We start from the raw sequence: 13,924 nt of genomic DNA on the forward strand, positions 1-13,924 counted from the left end.
CTTCCTTTGAAAAAACCCCAGTTGGCCCATTAGCTTTAATGGTATACCAGGCTCCAGTGACACAATCCATAATTCAATTGACAAAAGTGGGTGGGAAGTTAAAACCATGAAGCATATCCTGTAAAAAAGGCCATTGGATGGATCAAAAGCTTTGCCAATATCCACTTTGAGAATGCATCTGGGTGTGAGATATTTGCTATTATAACTCTTCAAAAGTCCCTGAGTAAGCATGACATTCTCCTGGAGGCTCTTACCTTTAAGAAAAGCAGCCTGTTCCTTCCCCCACCAACTGAGGTATAACTCTCTGAAGCCTGTTTGTCAAAATCTTGCTAATAGTTTTATAAATGATAGAGAAACAAGAAATAATCCTGAAGTCCTTCACACTCTGAACAATTTTCTTTTTAGGAATGAGATAAATAAGGGTGACATTTGCTTGCTTAGGCATAAAACTGGTTATGAAGAAGTCTTCAATAGCAGTACAGAAGTCTTCTTCAATAATATCCCAAACAGATTTGAAAAAACCAGCAGAAAAACCATCCAATTCAGGGCTCTTATTAGTGTGAATTGAAAAAAGAGAGGCCTTGATTTCTTCTCTAAAAATAGGTATAGTGAGTATTTCTTTTGCTTTATCATCCAGACAGGGTCCACCAGAAAAAATGGAAGGATCAACAGGCATAACAGGTTGAGAAGAACCCAGGAGTTGTGTATAGTACTCAACAAAGGTTTTCCCAACATCAGGAATGCCACAATGTCTTTGACCAGAGATGCCTTGGATTTCACTAATATATTGCCTCTGCTGTCTTTCTTTATTCTTGGCAAAGAAACATTTGGAGCAAATATCACCTTGTTTAATGTCACGAAGCTTAGCGATCTGAATCAGGATTTTAGCTTCAGTATTTTTTAGATTCCAAAACTCAAGAGAAATAGATTTCTCTTTAGTAATGAAATCCTTAGAGAGAGGGTCAAGTTGAAGATTCCTAAAACATTGCTCAAGTTCCTCTCTTTTCTGTTTGATTCTAAGATCTATATTAGAGAAGGAAGAGGAGTGTTAGGACTTCAATGTCTATTTAACACTTTTGAGTTTAGCCATTAATCTGTACATAGAGTTGCCAGTCACCTTAGTACACCAAGCAGATGAAACTAGGTTCCTGTACTCAGGGTGATCAATCCAACAATTCAAAAATCTAAACTGTTTCTTGGCGAGAGGGTCACCATAGAAAGAAAGTACAGCAGGGCAATGGTCAGAAATTCCAGGGGGTAAGAAACAAGCAGTAGTTTGATCAAAGACCTGTAACAACCTTGCATTAACTAAAATTCTATCTAGCTTGGAGTAAACAACAGTGGGCAACTCTTGCTTATTAAACCAAGTGAACTCACAACCAGTACCAAATAGATCATCAAGTCCACAAGAAGACAGACAAGAGTTGAACTCACTAATAACAACAAGTTCAAGAGGAGTGTTGCTGATCTTCTCCTGGGACTTCTGATGATGTTAAAATCCCCCATAACAACCCATGGTCCCACTTGAGCAGCCAGAGAGGACAACCTAGACCAAAGATCACTTCTAACAGAAGCAGAATTGCTTCCATAAACCACAAAAAGATGAAATTTCCTACTAGTAATAAGATGATGGATGTGACAATGGATAAACTGAGCATGAGCCTGGATTATAGTGACAAGAGTAGTAGAAGAGTCCCAGAGAAGCCAAATCCTACCATTATAATGACTATTGTAGTTACAAAAATGATGGAACCTTCCAAATTTAGTTCTCAAAAGCCTGGTAGATTTATTAATCTTAACCCTGGTTTCCAAGAGACCAAGAACATCAATTTTATTGGTTTTCAGAAAATTAAGAACCTCTAAATGTTTAGCTACCTTATTGAAACCTCAGATATTCCAGGTAGAGATAATCATGTTAAAAAGATATCAGAGGGGCCTCCACAATAGAACCATCCACTAATTCATCTGCAGGAAGAATAGCCAAAACATCATATCTGTTAGGATATAAGACACCAGGGCAGGTAGAGTTCAGAGGAGGATTAGGATCACCAGGTTCAGGAGGCTTCCCTAGTACACTGCATTCTGAGTGCTTTACAGCAACCCTGGGAGGAGAAACATGAATAATAATAATAATAATAATAATAATAATAATAATAATAATAATAATAATAATTTATTATTATTATTATTATTATTATTGTTATTATTATTATTATTATTATTATTATTATTATTATTATTATTATTATTATTATTATTATTATTATTATTATTATTATTATTATTAAACACGCTCTATTACACAGTGTGTGTCAAAATCCCGACTCAACCATTATTTAATTATTTAATTCCGTCTTACAACATAATTATTTAATTAATAAATATAATAATACATATTTTGAAATATAATTTATAAATCACATTTCGACATTTCCGCCGTTGACTAACCATTGACCAAGTCCTAAAATATGGGGTATTACACACTCAATTGAAGTTAGATGTGATTTTAAATATATAAATTTGAAATTATTCAATTTTTGTAAATTTATTGTTTTATGGGTGTGACATTAGTCAAATGTCTATGTAACCTTAACAATCAGAGGTGTAACTTTAATCGGAAAGAATGTAACTTTAATAGAGGATGCATGCAACTCTTCTTTTTTGCCCCCTTAGTCTTTTTGTGAGTGTAACTTTACTTTACTGAGTAACTTGAGTTCGTTGAGGCTGTAACTTTAGCCAGTCTACCAACAACCACCACCGCCCTAACCACTAACACCAACTCAACAACCAAAATAACAACGACTATTTTTCACCAAAAAAACGAGAATATATAATTATTTTTTCAAAAATATACTTATTTTGTAGATTTAAGATTAAAATCAACAAAATATTTGAGATCTATTTAGTAGATCTAAGATCAAAATAAAAGGATCTCAACAATTAAAAACCAGATTTGAAAACTTGAAATCTGAAAAATAAATTTATAAAAAGACGAGATTTGAGAAAATAAATAACAACACGAGATTACATATATAAATAAAATAAAAACTAACAAAAATAAGCAAATATAAAAAAAATGACCCAAATCATCAAAATTAACACGAAAAATGAAAAAAAAAAAACGAGATCGTGGTGTAGGGGTAGGCGGTGGTGGTGGTGTAACACCCCAAGAGATTGAATGGTAAGTTGTCCCACATTCTGAAATTGAGTGGCTTATGAAATATTTATAAGGTCTTCCATCCACCACTTAGTAACAAGGCCTTGTGCTTTTGGGCTTAAGTGAGGACAAATAATGGGCTCAAAGGTACACGTTCCATCTTATTGGGGTTGTGTTATGACGTTGGCGGGTCGGATTGTTAAATATGGTATCAGAGCAACCCTGCGACCGTGTGGTGATCCTGTGGGCAGGAGTACCAGGGTCACCCACCAAGTTGGGGAGGATTCTGGGCTTGGTTGCGTTCAACCTCCGGGCACAATTGGGACGTTGTGTTATTTAAGTGGGAAGTTTGTAACACCCCAAGAGATTGAGAAGGAAGTTGTCCCACATCCTAAAATTGAGTGGCTTATGAAATATTTATAAGGGCTTCCATCCACAACTTAATAACAAGGCCTTGTGCTTTTGGGCTTAAGTGAGGACAAATAATGGGCCTAATGGTTCACATCCCATCTTATTAGCGTTGTATTTCGACGTTGGCGGGTAAGATTGTTATAGGTGGGGTGGTGGTGGTGGTGGGTGGTGCGGGGTGGTGTCGGTTGGGGTGGTGGTGAATGAGTAAGAGAGGAGTGTGTAATTTATTTCGGTTTTTTGGGTTTTTGATTTATTTGGTTTTTTCGGGTTTTTGATTTATTGGAGTTTTTGAGAGAGGAGGGAAGTGAAATGTGTGAGATGCGAGAGAAGTGGGTGAGAGGGAAAAAAAATATATAGTGAATTAGTGATTAATTAATTAAGGTGGATTAGTGAGGGGAGGAGAGTGTATAGATTAGCCATTAAACACCTTTTTTGGGGTTTAATCTATGACATCCATTCTCTTCATTTAAGGGCCCTTAATAAGCTGATGGACTCAAAAATACTTGAAGGACTCACTTGATCATAATATATATATATATATATATATATATATATATATATATATATATATATAGAGAGAGAGAGAGAGAGAGAGAGAGAGAGAGAGAGAAAAAATCAATCGAGTCCACCATATTTTTTGAGTCCTTGAGTCCTCTTCTCAGCCACACACTACCTAAGTGTAACTTTGATGTTTGATGAGTGTAACTATTGACTGTCCGTGATTTGACTTTTGACTTTTAGATATATATATATGTATATATATATATATATATATATATATATATATATATATATATATATATATATATATAAGTGTAACTTTGATGTTGTATGAGTGTAACTTTAATTTTTTAAGGCGATTTTTTATATAAAAATTTGGATTTATATAATTTTTAACATTTTACAAGTGTAACTTTGCTGTTTTACGAGTAACTTTGATATTTTAAGAGTTTAAATTTAGACTTTTGGGGTCAATTTGTATATAAAATTTTAATTTATGTAATTTTAGCCAAGTATATGTAATTTAGTGTAACTATGGTACTTTACGAGTGTAACTTTGGTCATTTAGAAGTGTAACTTTGGTCCTTCAGAAGTGTAAATTTGGTCTTTCATGGGTGTACCTTTATTTCCCACAACATCAACATCGCCAACCACCACAACCACCCACCACAAAAAACCAGATCTAGGTTTTAGATTTTTAAAAAGAAAAAAAAATAACCCTAACACCCACCATCACCCTCCCTACATCCACCACCCCACCGCAGCCCACCGTCACCCGTTATCTCCTCTAGCCGCATCACCACCACCTCATCCAACCACAACCACCACTGTCAACAATAGCATATGCCAACAACCGACAACCACTCCACCATGTACGACCTCCCTCCATTCTAACCCACCACCACCAAAAGCTACTCCACCAGCCGCACCTTCTCCAATCACCACCAACAAACCAAATAAAAAGATCTAAAAAAAAAAGACTTACTGTGACACCTCATACTCCAAGTGCCTTACCAGGACCACTCAGGTATAAAGCTGTCACCATCTCGATTTCCCGAGGCAATGATAATCAAAAGACAATAAAGAAACAACGTTTAAATAGTATAAAGTTTAAGTGAGTAAATACAATCCAAAACCAACTGCCAAAATACGGTTTACATGATCTCAAAACATTTGTCTAAAAACTATCAAAACTACAGCGGAAGACTCTATCATCTGGTGGCGACACATCCCAGCTATCCCATATATCTCGACTCATACCTGCTCAACAACTGCTCACCATCCCCGAATGGATCACCACAGTTTTTAAAACAATTACACGGGGTCAGTACTAATCACACAATTTACATAACTCAATAAAACAACACACAATACAGCTCAATCGTCACAGATATACCCCGAACTCCATCACCAACTCCACAATACTGACTACACACTAAAGTGTGTAGCCCTGCCAGAGTACCCATCGCAACAGGTTACTCCTCGCCGCCAGTGGGGGACCGCGGCCGTTCCCACCTAAGCCCCGCTCATCTCCGTCGAGCGAATAACCCAAATCCATTAATGTGCACATCCCTTGTGTGGCGGGTTCCACAGAAGGCGAATCATGGGCATGAAGCCACTCCCGCAAGTGACTCCACTCAGCCAGGGACGCACCCCGAAAAACACAGACAGATACAATCAATCACAACTACTAATCAGCAATCAAACCCAAAAACTATCACAATACTCGTACGATAAAACTCAACAATCACAAAGCACAACCAACACATCATGTGACTAATACTGAGTAGGGAAACCCTACGTGGAATGCAATACAATCAGACGATCTCAACAGCTGTTATCAAAAAGCCTCCTCTACGAATCCTCCTCCTAACATATGATCATACAATTACTAACAATCATAAAAGACAACAAAACCCCCAAACCCCCAAATTAGAGTTTAAACAAACTTAATAAAATACTATAAAATCGGTACGTAGATCTTACCCTCAATGCAAGGATCACAAGAATGTAAAGGATGATGAATTCCGACCTCTCAAGCTCCGGGATTTGTCAATAATGCGAAAGATGCGAAGAACGTAGTTTGAAATCTCTTTTGAAGTGATTAGGTTTAATAAAAGTGTTTAGTGATGATGACGGAAAGTTATATATATCTATTCGCATTATTAACAAAACCCGACAAAACATTACCCGTAAACCGAGCCACTCGATCGAGCAACTAACGTACTCGATCGAGTGCCCCCTACTCGATATACCAAGGCTACTCGATCGAGTACCCTACAAACAGAACACTGTTTTAAAAAACCAAAACACCCTTACTCGATAGAGTAAGGCCCACTCGATAGAGTACCCAGAGACTCATAAAACCGTAGTATTACAGTCTTCCCTCCTTAAAAAGAACTTCGTCCCCGAAGTTCAAACCCCAACAAAGAAAAGACATACTATAACACTCCCGACACAACAACCAACATAAAACTCAACATAAAAACATGCTACCAACCAACTCAACTCGACTCAAACCACTACAAAACATACCGACACAACACAAAAAAAAGGTGTAAAAACTCTTTGCGATCATCTCCTACCCCCCTACAAGAAACAAAGTTACGTCTCCGTAACCATACATACCTGATAAAAAAGGAAAGGGTAACTCTCTCTCATGGCCTCATCTGCCTCTCATGTAGGTTCTTCTACCTCATGATTAGACCAAAGGATCTTAAGCAAAACTGTCTCACCACTCCTAGTCTTCCTAACCTTCCGGTCAAGAATCTGCTTAGGCACCTCAAGATAAGACAAGGACTCATCTAGCTCTATGCTCTCTGCCTCTAACACATGTGATGGGTCACTCACATACTTCCGCAGCTGAGATACATGAAACACATTATGCACTTTCTCCAAAGCAGTTGGTAAAGCCAAACGATAAGCAACCTCTCCAACCCGGTCTAAGATCTCATAAGGTCCTATGAACTTCTGACTCAACTTGCCTTTCTTCCCAAATCTCATAACCCCACTCATAGGAGACACTTTCAGAAAAACCTTGTCCCCAACCTGAAACTCTATATCCCGGCGATTTAGATCTGCATAACTCTTTTGCCTATCCTGAGCCGCTCTCATCCTTTCCCTGATCATCTTAATATGCTCAACCATCTCATGTACCATCTCTGCTCCTAGAACCACTGCCTCGGCACTGTCGTCCCAACAAATCGGACTCCGACATCTCCTCCCATATAAAGCCTCAAACGGTGCCATGCCAATACTGGTGTGATAGCTGTTGTTGTAAGAAAACTCAATCAAATCTAATCTTTGTTCCCAGCTACCACCAAAATCCATCACACAAGCTCGTAACATATCCTCAAGAGTCTTGATTGTTCTCTCAGTCTGACCGTCTGTCGCAGGATGAAATGATGTACTCATCTTCAAAGTTGTTCCCAAAGATTTCTGCAACTCTTTCCAAAACCTTGAGATAAACCTCGCATCTCTGTCAGATACTATCTCCTTAGGCACTCCATGCAATCTCAACACATGCTTCCTATAAGCCAAAGCCAACATGTTTTGAGTGCCTATGTAAGTATGTTTAAACTGTATGCTGAAACAGATGTCGAGACTAAACCTGGGAACTCGTCAAAGTAAGAGAGGAAGGGCTTCTCAGCCCGAGATTGGGGAGGGTAGTGGACCAGTAGTACCATCTGTACCGGAGTACCCTTCAGTAGTCTTTGTGGACTATAAGCAGAGAGAGGTTTGTAGCTTTGCAGGCCCGGAAGATGAGACCCACTCGTTGTATGGACACCACACTTCTAGATGACCTGGGGATTGAGACGGATGTTTGTCACATTTTTGAGACCTTGGGGTTCACGGGGCTGTATCGTTTAAGGAAACATTCCTATGCCTTCCTGACTTTGGAGTTCATGAGCTCATTTAAATACGAGCCGAATGAGCAGTCTGTCCAATTCTGTCTTATGAACACGAGTTTTGTGTTAACTACCATGGACCTCTTTGCTTCTCACCTTGGTTTGGCTAAGCCTCCCAAGGGATCCATCCGCGAGATTCCAGTTGAGTGCGGGGTTTGCCGCCTTATGCCTTACCTTACTGGGAAGTCAGCCCCCACCGCCAGCAATATGTTGATTAATGATGTGCAGCATGTCACTTTGAGGATCTTACTTCGTTCCATATTGAATCTTCTTTATGAGCGGCCTGATATGAGTAAGTTAAACTCTCACGAGTTATTGCTTTTGATGGCTTATCTTAACCCGGAGCGGACCGAGAAGGTGGTCTTTAATGCTCCTGCCATTGTCTATGCCAGCCTTGCTTTGATGGCTTCTTCTACCACTCGGTACTTGAGTTGTGGTGCTTTTGCCACTCGGTTGGCTGAAAAGCTAACTTTCTTTGAGGCTTCTTCTGAGTACGTTCCTCTAGCCACTCCAGTGCCTACCATGGACAGAGATTACTACCTCGACCTGAAATGGTTGATAACCTTGCCGAATGGTAGCCTAGCTTGGAGGGTGTGGGGTATGAGCTGGATGAGAATACTGGCCCCTGAGCACCTTCCACCGATGGAGCCGTTAGACCCAGTGGTGGTAGTTGTTGACTCCGATGAGGAGGAGGATGATGTACCTCGGCAGGGTCAGACATACCTCATTGACGACACGATCCTTCAGGTTATGCCCGAGCCGAGGAAGGGGGAGAATGTGAGAGCGGCGGAGGATAGACCCAGGCTAGGGAGGGGACCACGTCGTGTGAGGGAGAGGACGGCTGAGACCCAGCCACAGCCAGCAGCACCACCTCAGTACCCATTTCCTTGGTACCCCTACCTTGATACCCCGGAGCCACGTTCGAGCTACTTGGCAGAGAGAGTGTCCTCTACCTTGACGCTCCGAAACATGCATGAGATGTCATATGCTCAGGGTATTGGGACCGAGGGACCACACCCAGTGTGGTGGAGCGGGGTTGGAGACTACAGTGGGGTTTTCCACTCCTATGGAGTGGACATGGCAACATGGGGGACACCACAGTCTTTTGCTTTCGGCGGTTTGACCCCATGGTATGAGAGTCCAGGAGCTAGAGCAGGGGTCGAAGCGGGTTTTGGGTCATCAGAAGCAAGCACCTCGGGAGGGGACGGAGCTGGGGATGAGATGATGGAGGAGCAGCAGCAGCAGGAGTGATACTCCGTTTCTTTCTCTTTGATTATGGTTTTTGGTTATGTTGGATGTTAGTAACCTTTATTTTTCGGTTCGTACTTCTTACATTTGGTTTGTATGGATGGCCATAAGGCCGTACTTGTTTAGATTAAACTTGTTTGCAGGATTTTGGGGGTCGGGTTGTCATCCCGACTCGCGCTTGTGTGACATTTTATATATATATATATATATATATATATATATATATATATATATATACATATATATATATATATATATATATATATATATATATATATATATACATATATATATATATATATATATATATATTGTGTTATGACAGGAAGATTTCGAGGATTTTGACCTGTGGCCACTCGACAGAGTGCCCCTCACTCGGTTGAGTAGCTGTAGGTGTGACGAGGATGGAGTATTCTGATTTAAGGCTACTCGATCGAGTAGCTAAGACACTCGATCGAGTAGGGCCATCTCGATCGAGCACCCTATATACTCGATCGAGTGGCACTATTACAGGAACATTTCGTTAATCAAAATCGTTTTAATGGTTATATCATTGCATGTTTTAATGTTTAACATGGTTGTTTACGATTAGTAACATGTTTGGACCGTTAATTTGATACGTTGGAAGTCGTGTTTGGATTTTGAATGTGGATCCGTAACGAATAGTGCAAGTAGTAGTTGGTTCTTATTGCATTCATTTTACATCCTTAATGTCTGCTAGTTATATTTCACCGGAGTTGTGTATTTCCTATATATATATACAATTGATATATACATGCATTCGTAACCGTGGCTGATTGTTCGAATAAAGTAGCAAATGGTTTTATGAATTAATGTTTGTGTGAGTAATGAGTAATGTCCATAGGGCATTGTATGTGTTGGTTATATGACAAGAGGTAAGCTTTAAGTAATGTGAGTAATAATTCGGTGGTGAACTTCGGGGACGAAGTTCCTTTTTAGAGGGGAAGAGTAATGTCGCGAAATAAAAAGGTTGATATTACAATTATTTCGTTGTTTGTTTATAATGTTTCTATCATTTTTGTTACATTTCTAGTACAGAGCTATAATTATTTTCCTTGTTTGTTGAGTAATTTGTATGTTGAAGTACTGGTTGAATAAGGTGCTATGAAAAGGCAGTCATAGAGAGATAGTTATGATGGCATGCGTTTGAATAGAATTATACCGTTGGGTAACATAGTTGTGTCAATGTGACATATTTTGTGTTGATGGTCGTGTACTAGTGAAAGTGTAATCTCGTAGTGCGTAGCTAAGGGTTGTGAGCAGCAGTGTAGTCGTTGGTTGTGCTGGTTCATGTTGTGAGGTTGGTATTTCAAGTGGTAGAGTGTAGAAGTCGATCTAGATGGAGTGTTAGACAGTTGATGATGATGACATGGGGGATAGTATTTCTGGGGAATAGTGACCTATGTCGGAGGAGTAGTGATGTCGCCTTGTTTCCATATCTTGTGCTTTGGGATAGGTGAGTTGAACTTCGGGGACGAAGTTCTTTTTAAGGGGAGGGGGAGATTGTAATACCCGCCCTTTTAGGGATCCGTTGACCAGCGTTGACCGACCTTGGGAGCAGTAATGGTTCTTAGGATTACGTGCCAGAGTTACCTTGTGTCTTGAGTTGTGAGTGGTACTCAATAGAGTAGAGGCTACTCGATCGAGTAGCTTGGATACTCGATCGAGTAGGGGCCACTCGATCGAGTATGTTAGGCACTCGATCGAGTAGCGTCTTTTCAGCGAGGGTTTATAATCGTGTTTTCCTAAAACCGCAAATCATTTCCGCCTCTTTCTTCTAAACCTAGATGTCGTCCTTTCCTCTTCCCTTCACCATATGCCTTTTCATAGCACCTTTGAAGGTCCTTGTGCCTTAGTAGTGCATAGCTTGAGTCGGGTAGCGGTCCTTTGCCAGATTTCCTCATGTTGGTATGTTGTCATCATCATCCATATCTTTGTTGTTTTCAGTTAGGGTTAGAATGGTAGTAATAGATGATTATATTGTGTGTATAGGTGTTGCTTGTTTGCTGGTTGTTGCGTGTATGGACATGGAATCATCGCAGTCGCTTAATGGTAGGTTCGCCTACTCAGCTTCTATTGAATGTCTAGAGTGTCGGTTGTTGTGTGATGTTGTATTGCTGTTGTGACCGTGTAGTTGGGTATACGTGGTACCTGGTTGGTGTATAATGGATGTCGATTGTTGTTGTATTGCAGTTGCCTGTGTTTGTTTGTCTCTAGTTCTCGAGGTGCGTCCTCGGCTGAGTGGAGTCACTTGCAGGAGTGGCTTCACGCCCTAATTTTGCCCTCCGTGGAACCCGCCACGGGAGGGGATATGCACATTAATGGGACAGGGTTATCACTCGGTATGATGAGCGGGGCTTAGGTGGGAACGGCTACGGTCCCCCACGCGGGCGGGCTGGTCCAAAGGACGATCGGTGACGGAGATTGATTGGAGTGGGTATGATTGTGTGTGATTGGTTGTGTTTGTTTTCTGTTGACGATTGTTGTTGGTTTATGTTGTGTCTTGTCTCAGTTACTGACCTTGTCTGGTTGTCTTGTTTGTTTATGTGATTGTCGTGATCCCTTATGCTAAAACTTTGTGATTTAAATTATAGATCTCGGTTATTGAATTTATTGGAGAAAGAAGAGAAGAAGATGGCGAATCTGATGGTGTTGGGCGGCGAATGTTGGTTTGTGGTTGGTGGTGAATGAGGTGCGTGGTGGTGTTGTCGAGGTGGTGTAGGTGGTGTTGTCGGGTGGTTTAGGTGGTAGGTGAGGGTGGGTTTGTGTGAGTGGAGGGAGGGTTTTTTAGAGAGAAATGTGAGACGTGATAGAAGTGATTATATATATATATATATATATATATATATATATATATATATATATATATATATATATATATATAGAGAGAGAGAGAGAGAGAGAGAGAGAGAGAGAGAGATTGGATTTGGTAATTTTGGTTCTTATGGTGAGTTGTGAGTTGGGGGAATCTCAACCATTAGATTACATTAGAGATGAGTGGCCAAGATTAATCTTAGTTGTCATATAAAGGCATTGTTATTTAGTTTTTTTTCTCTTTTTTCTAATGCTACTCTTTTTTTTTTTTACTTTAATTTTTTTTCTCTTTTTTTTACCTCGTGTTATTATGCTTTTTTTTTACAACTTTGATTTTTTTTCTCTTATGTTTTTCTCTAATTTTCTCATTATGTTACCTTTTTTTCTTTTTCTTTTTGTACCAAATTTTTTTTTGCTTGAATTTTTTTTCACTCTTATTTTTTTTACCTCGTGTTATTATGTTTGTTATTGTGCTTTTTTTAACTTGATTTTTAACGACTTTGATTTTTTTCTTTTTTTTTACCACATGTTATTGTCTGTTATTGTTATTCCATTTATTATTGTGATGTTATTCTGCTGTTTTTTTGATTTTTTTTTACGACTTTGATTTTTTTTCCTTTTTTTTACCACGTGTTATTGTGCTGTTATTGTTACTCCGCTGTTATTGTGATGTTATTCTGCTGTCACTTTAATTTTTTTTACGAATTTGTTTTTTTTTTTTTTTTACCACGTGTTATTGTGCTGTTATTCTACTATTATTCTGCTACTATTGTGTTGTTATTACGGTTTCACATTTGATTTTTTTTACGACTTTGATTTTTTTACTTTTTTTTACCGCATGTTATTGTGCTGTTATTCTGGTGTTATTGTGATGTTATTCCGGTGTCACTTTAATTTTTTTTTACGACTTTGATTTTTTTTTTTTTACCACATGTTATTGTGCTGTTATTCTACTATTATTCTGCTGTTATTTTGATGTTGTTCTGGTGTCACTTTGATTTTTTTTTTTACTACTTTAATTCATGGGAAAAATAAAATCTCAAGATTTAGACTAACCAAATATCTCTCATTTTTCCAAATCAAACGAGGCTTAAGTATATTAATGGTGTAACAAGTTAGAAAAATCTCACGCAATTTTTTTTCTTTAAACGTGATCCGTCCGTGTGTCATATTTTTAAAAATTATTGCGTAGAAATTCAAAAAATAAGAGGGTACCACTGTTCAAATTTCCGCACATCGTTTTCACCATGGGGTTGAATATAAGCAATTCCCGCATTCCGATTAAAGGCAGCTTCTTGATAACTGAGAGTAGGTGATCATTAAAAGAAAACAAGACAATGACAAGGGATCTTACTTGGTCAGCAACCATATGCAAATGCACATATTGACATGAAAATATTTTCATGTTATTCTAATACACAAATTCTCACTTTGTGACGGACATTATTCGTCACAAGTGAGTGACGGCTACCGTTTCCTCTCACAAAATGACCATTGAGAAGTGAGTGGAAAGCACATGGGGGTGCCCCACCTTGTCCCCTCCCTTTTTGTGAGAGGTCACAAGCTTGTGACGGGATAATCCCGTCACAAGCAAGACTAGCTGCTAATAATATATAAGTGACAGCTTTCAATAAAAATTAGGGTTATTTAATAGGAATACTCCAAACTATTATAGTTCTTCTCAAAATAATCCAAACTATCATTTAACTAGAAATATACTTAACTATTATACTCCTCTTCTTTTAATAGAATTGTCCCGTTTTTAACTTGGAGTAGCAGGTAACACTTAACGCGCGGATCTCACTTGCCTTCTTATACTAAGCTTCATCTCCTTCCTTTTCCAATTACACGGTAAAACCTCCAT

At 38.9% G+C, this 13,924-nt stretch overlaps 1 protein-coding gene across 1 annotated transcript; it reads right to left on the reverse strand.

The window, feature by feature from the left end:
- Positions 1-256: 256 nt before the first annotated feature.
- LOC141640904 (uncharacterized) lies at positions 257-13,924 on the reverse strand. Its single transcript, XM_074449582.1, has 6 exons — positions 13,869-13,924; positions 13,276-13,362; positions 1,951-2,102; positions 1,387-1,859; positions 1,111-1,288; positions 257-1,023 (listed from the first exon to the last, which is right to left on the reverse strand). The coding sequence occupies exons 1-6, from the start codon at positions 13,922-13,924 to the stop codon at positions 257-259; spliced, it is 1,713 nt and encodes a 570-aa protein (XP_074305683.1).

This window comes from Silene latifolia, chromosome 2 (assembly GCF_048544455.1).
Source record: "Silene latifolia isolate original U9 population chromosome 2, ASM4854445v1, whole genome shotgun sequence".
NCBI lineage: Eukaryota > Viridiplantae > Streptophyta > Magnoliopsida > Caryophyllales > Caryophyllaceae > Silene > Silene latifolia.

Excerpts from the sequence above, each read along its gene's own strand:
- LOC141640904 (XM_074449582.1), bottom strand. The coding sequence starts at position 13,924 with ATGGAGGTTTTACCGTGTAATTGGAAAAGGAAGGAGATGAAGCTTAGT. Across the intron at positions 13,363-13,868 it reads ATGAAGCTTAGTATAAGAAG|TTATCAAGAAGCTGCCTTTA; the intron begins GCAAGTGAGATC and ends ACCTACTCTCAG. Across the intron at positions 1,289-1,386 it reads TGGACTTGATGATCTATTTG|GTCTTTGATCAAACTACTGC; the intron begins GTACTGGTTGTG and ends AGGTTGTTACAG.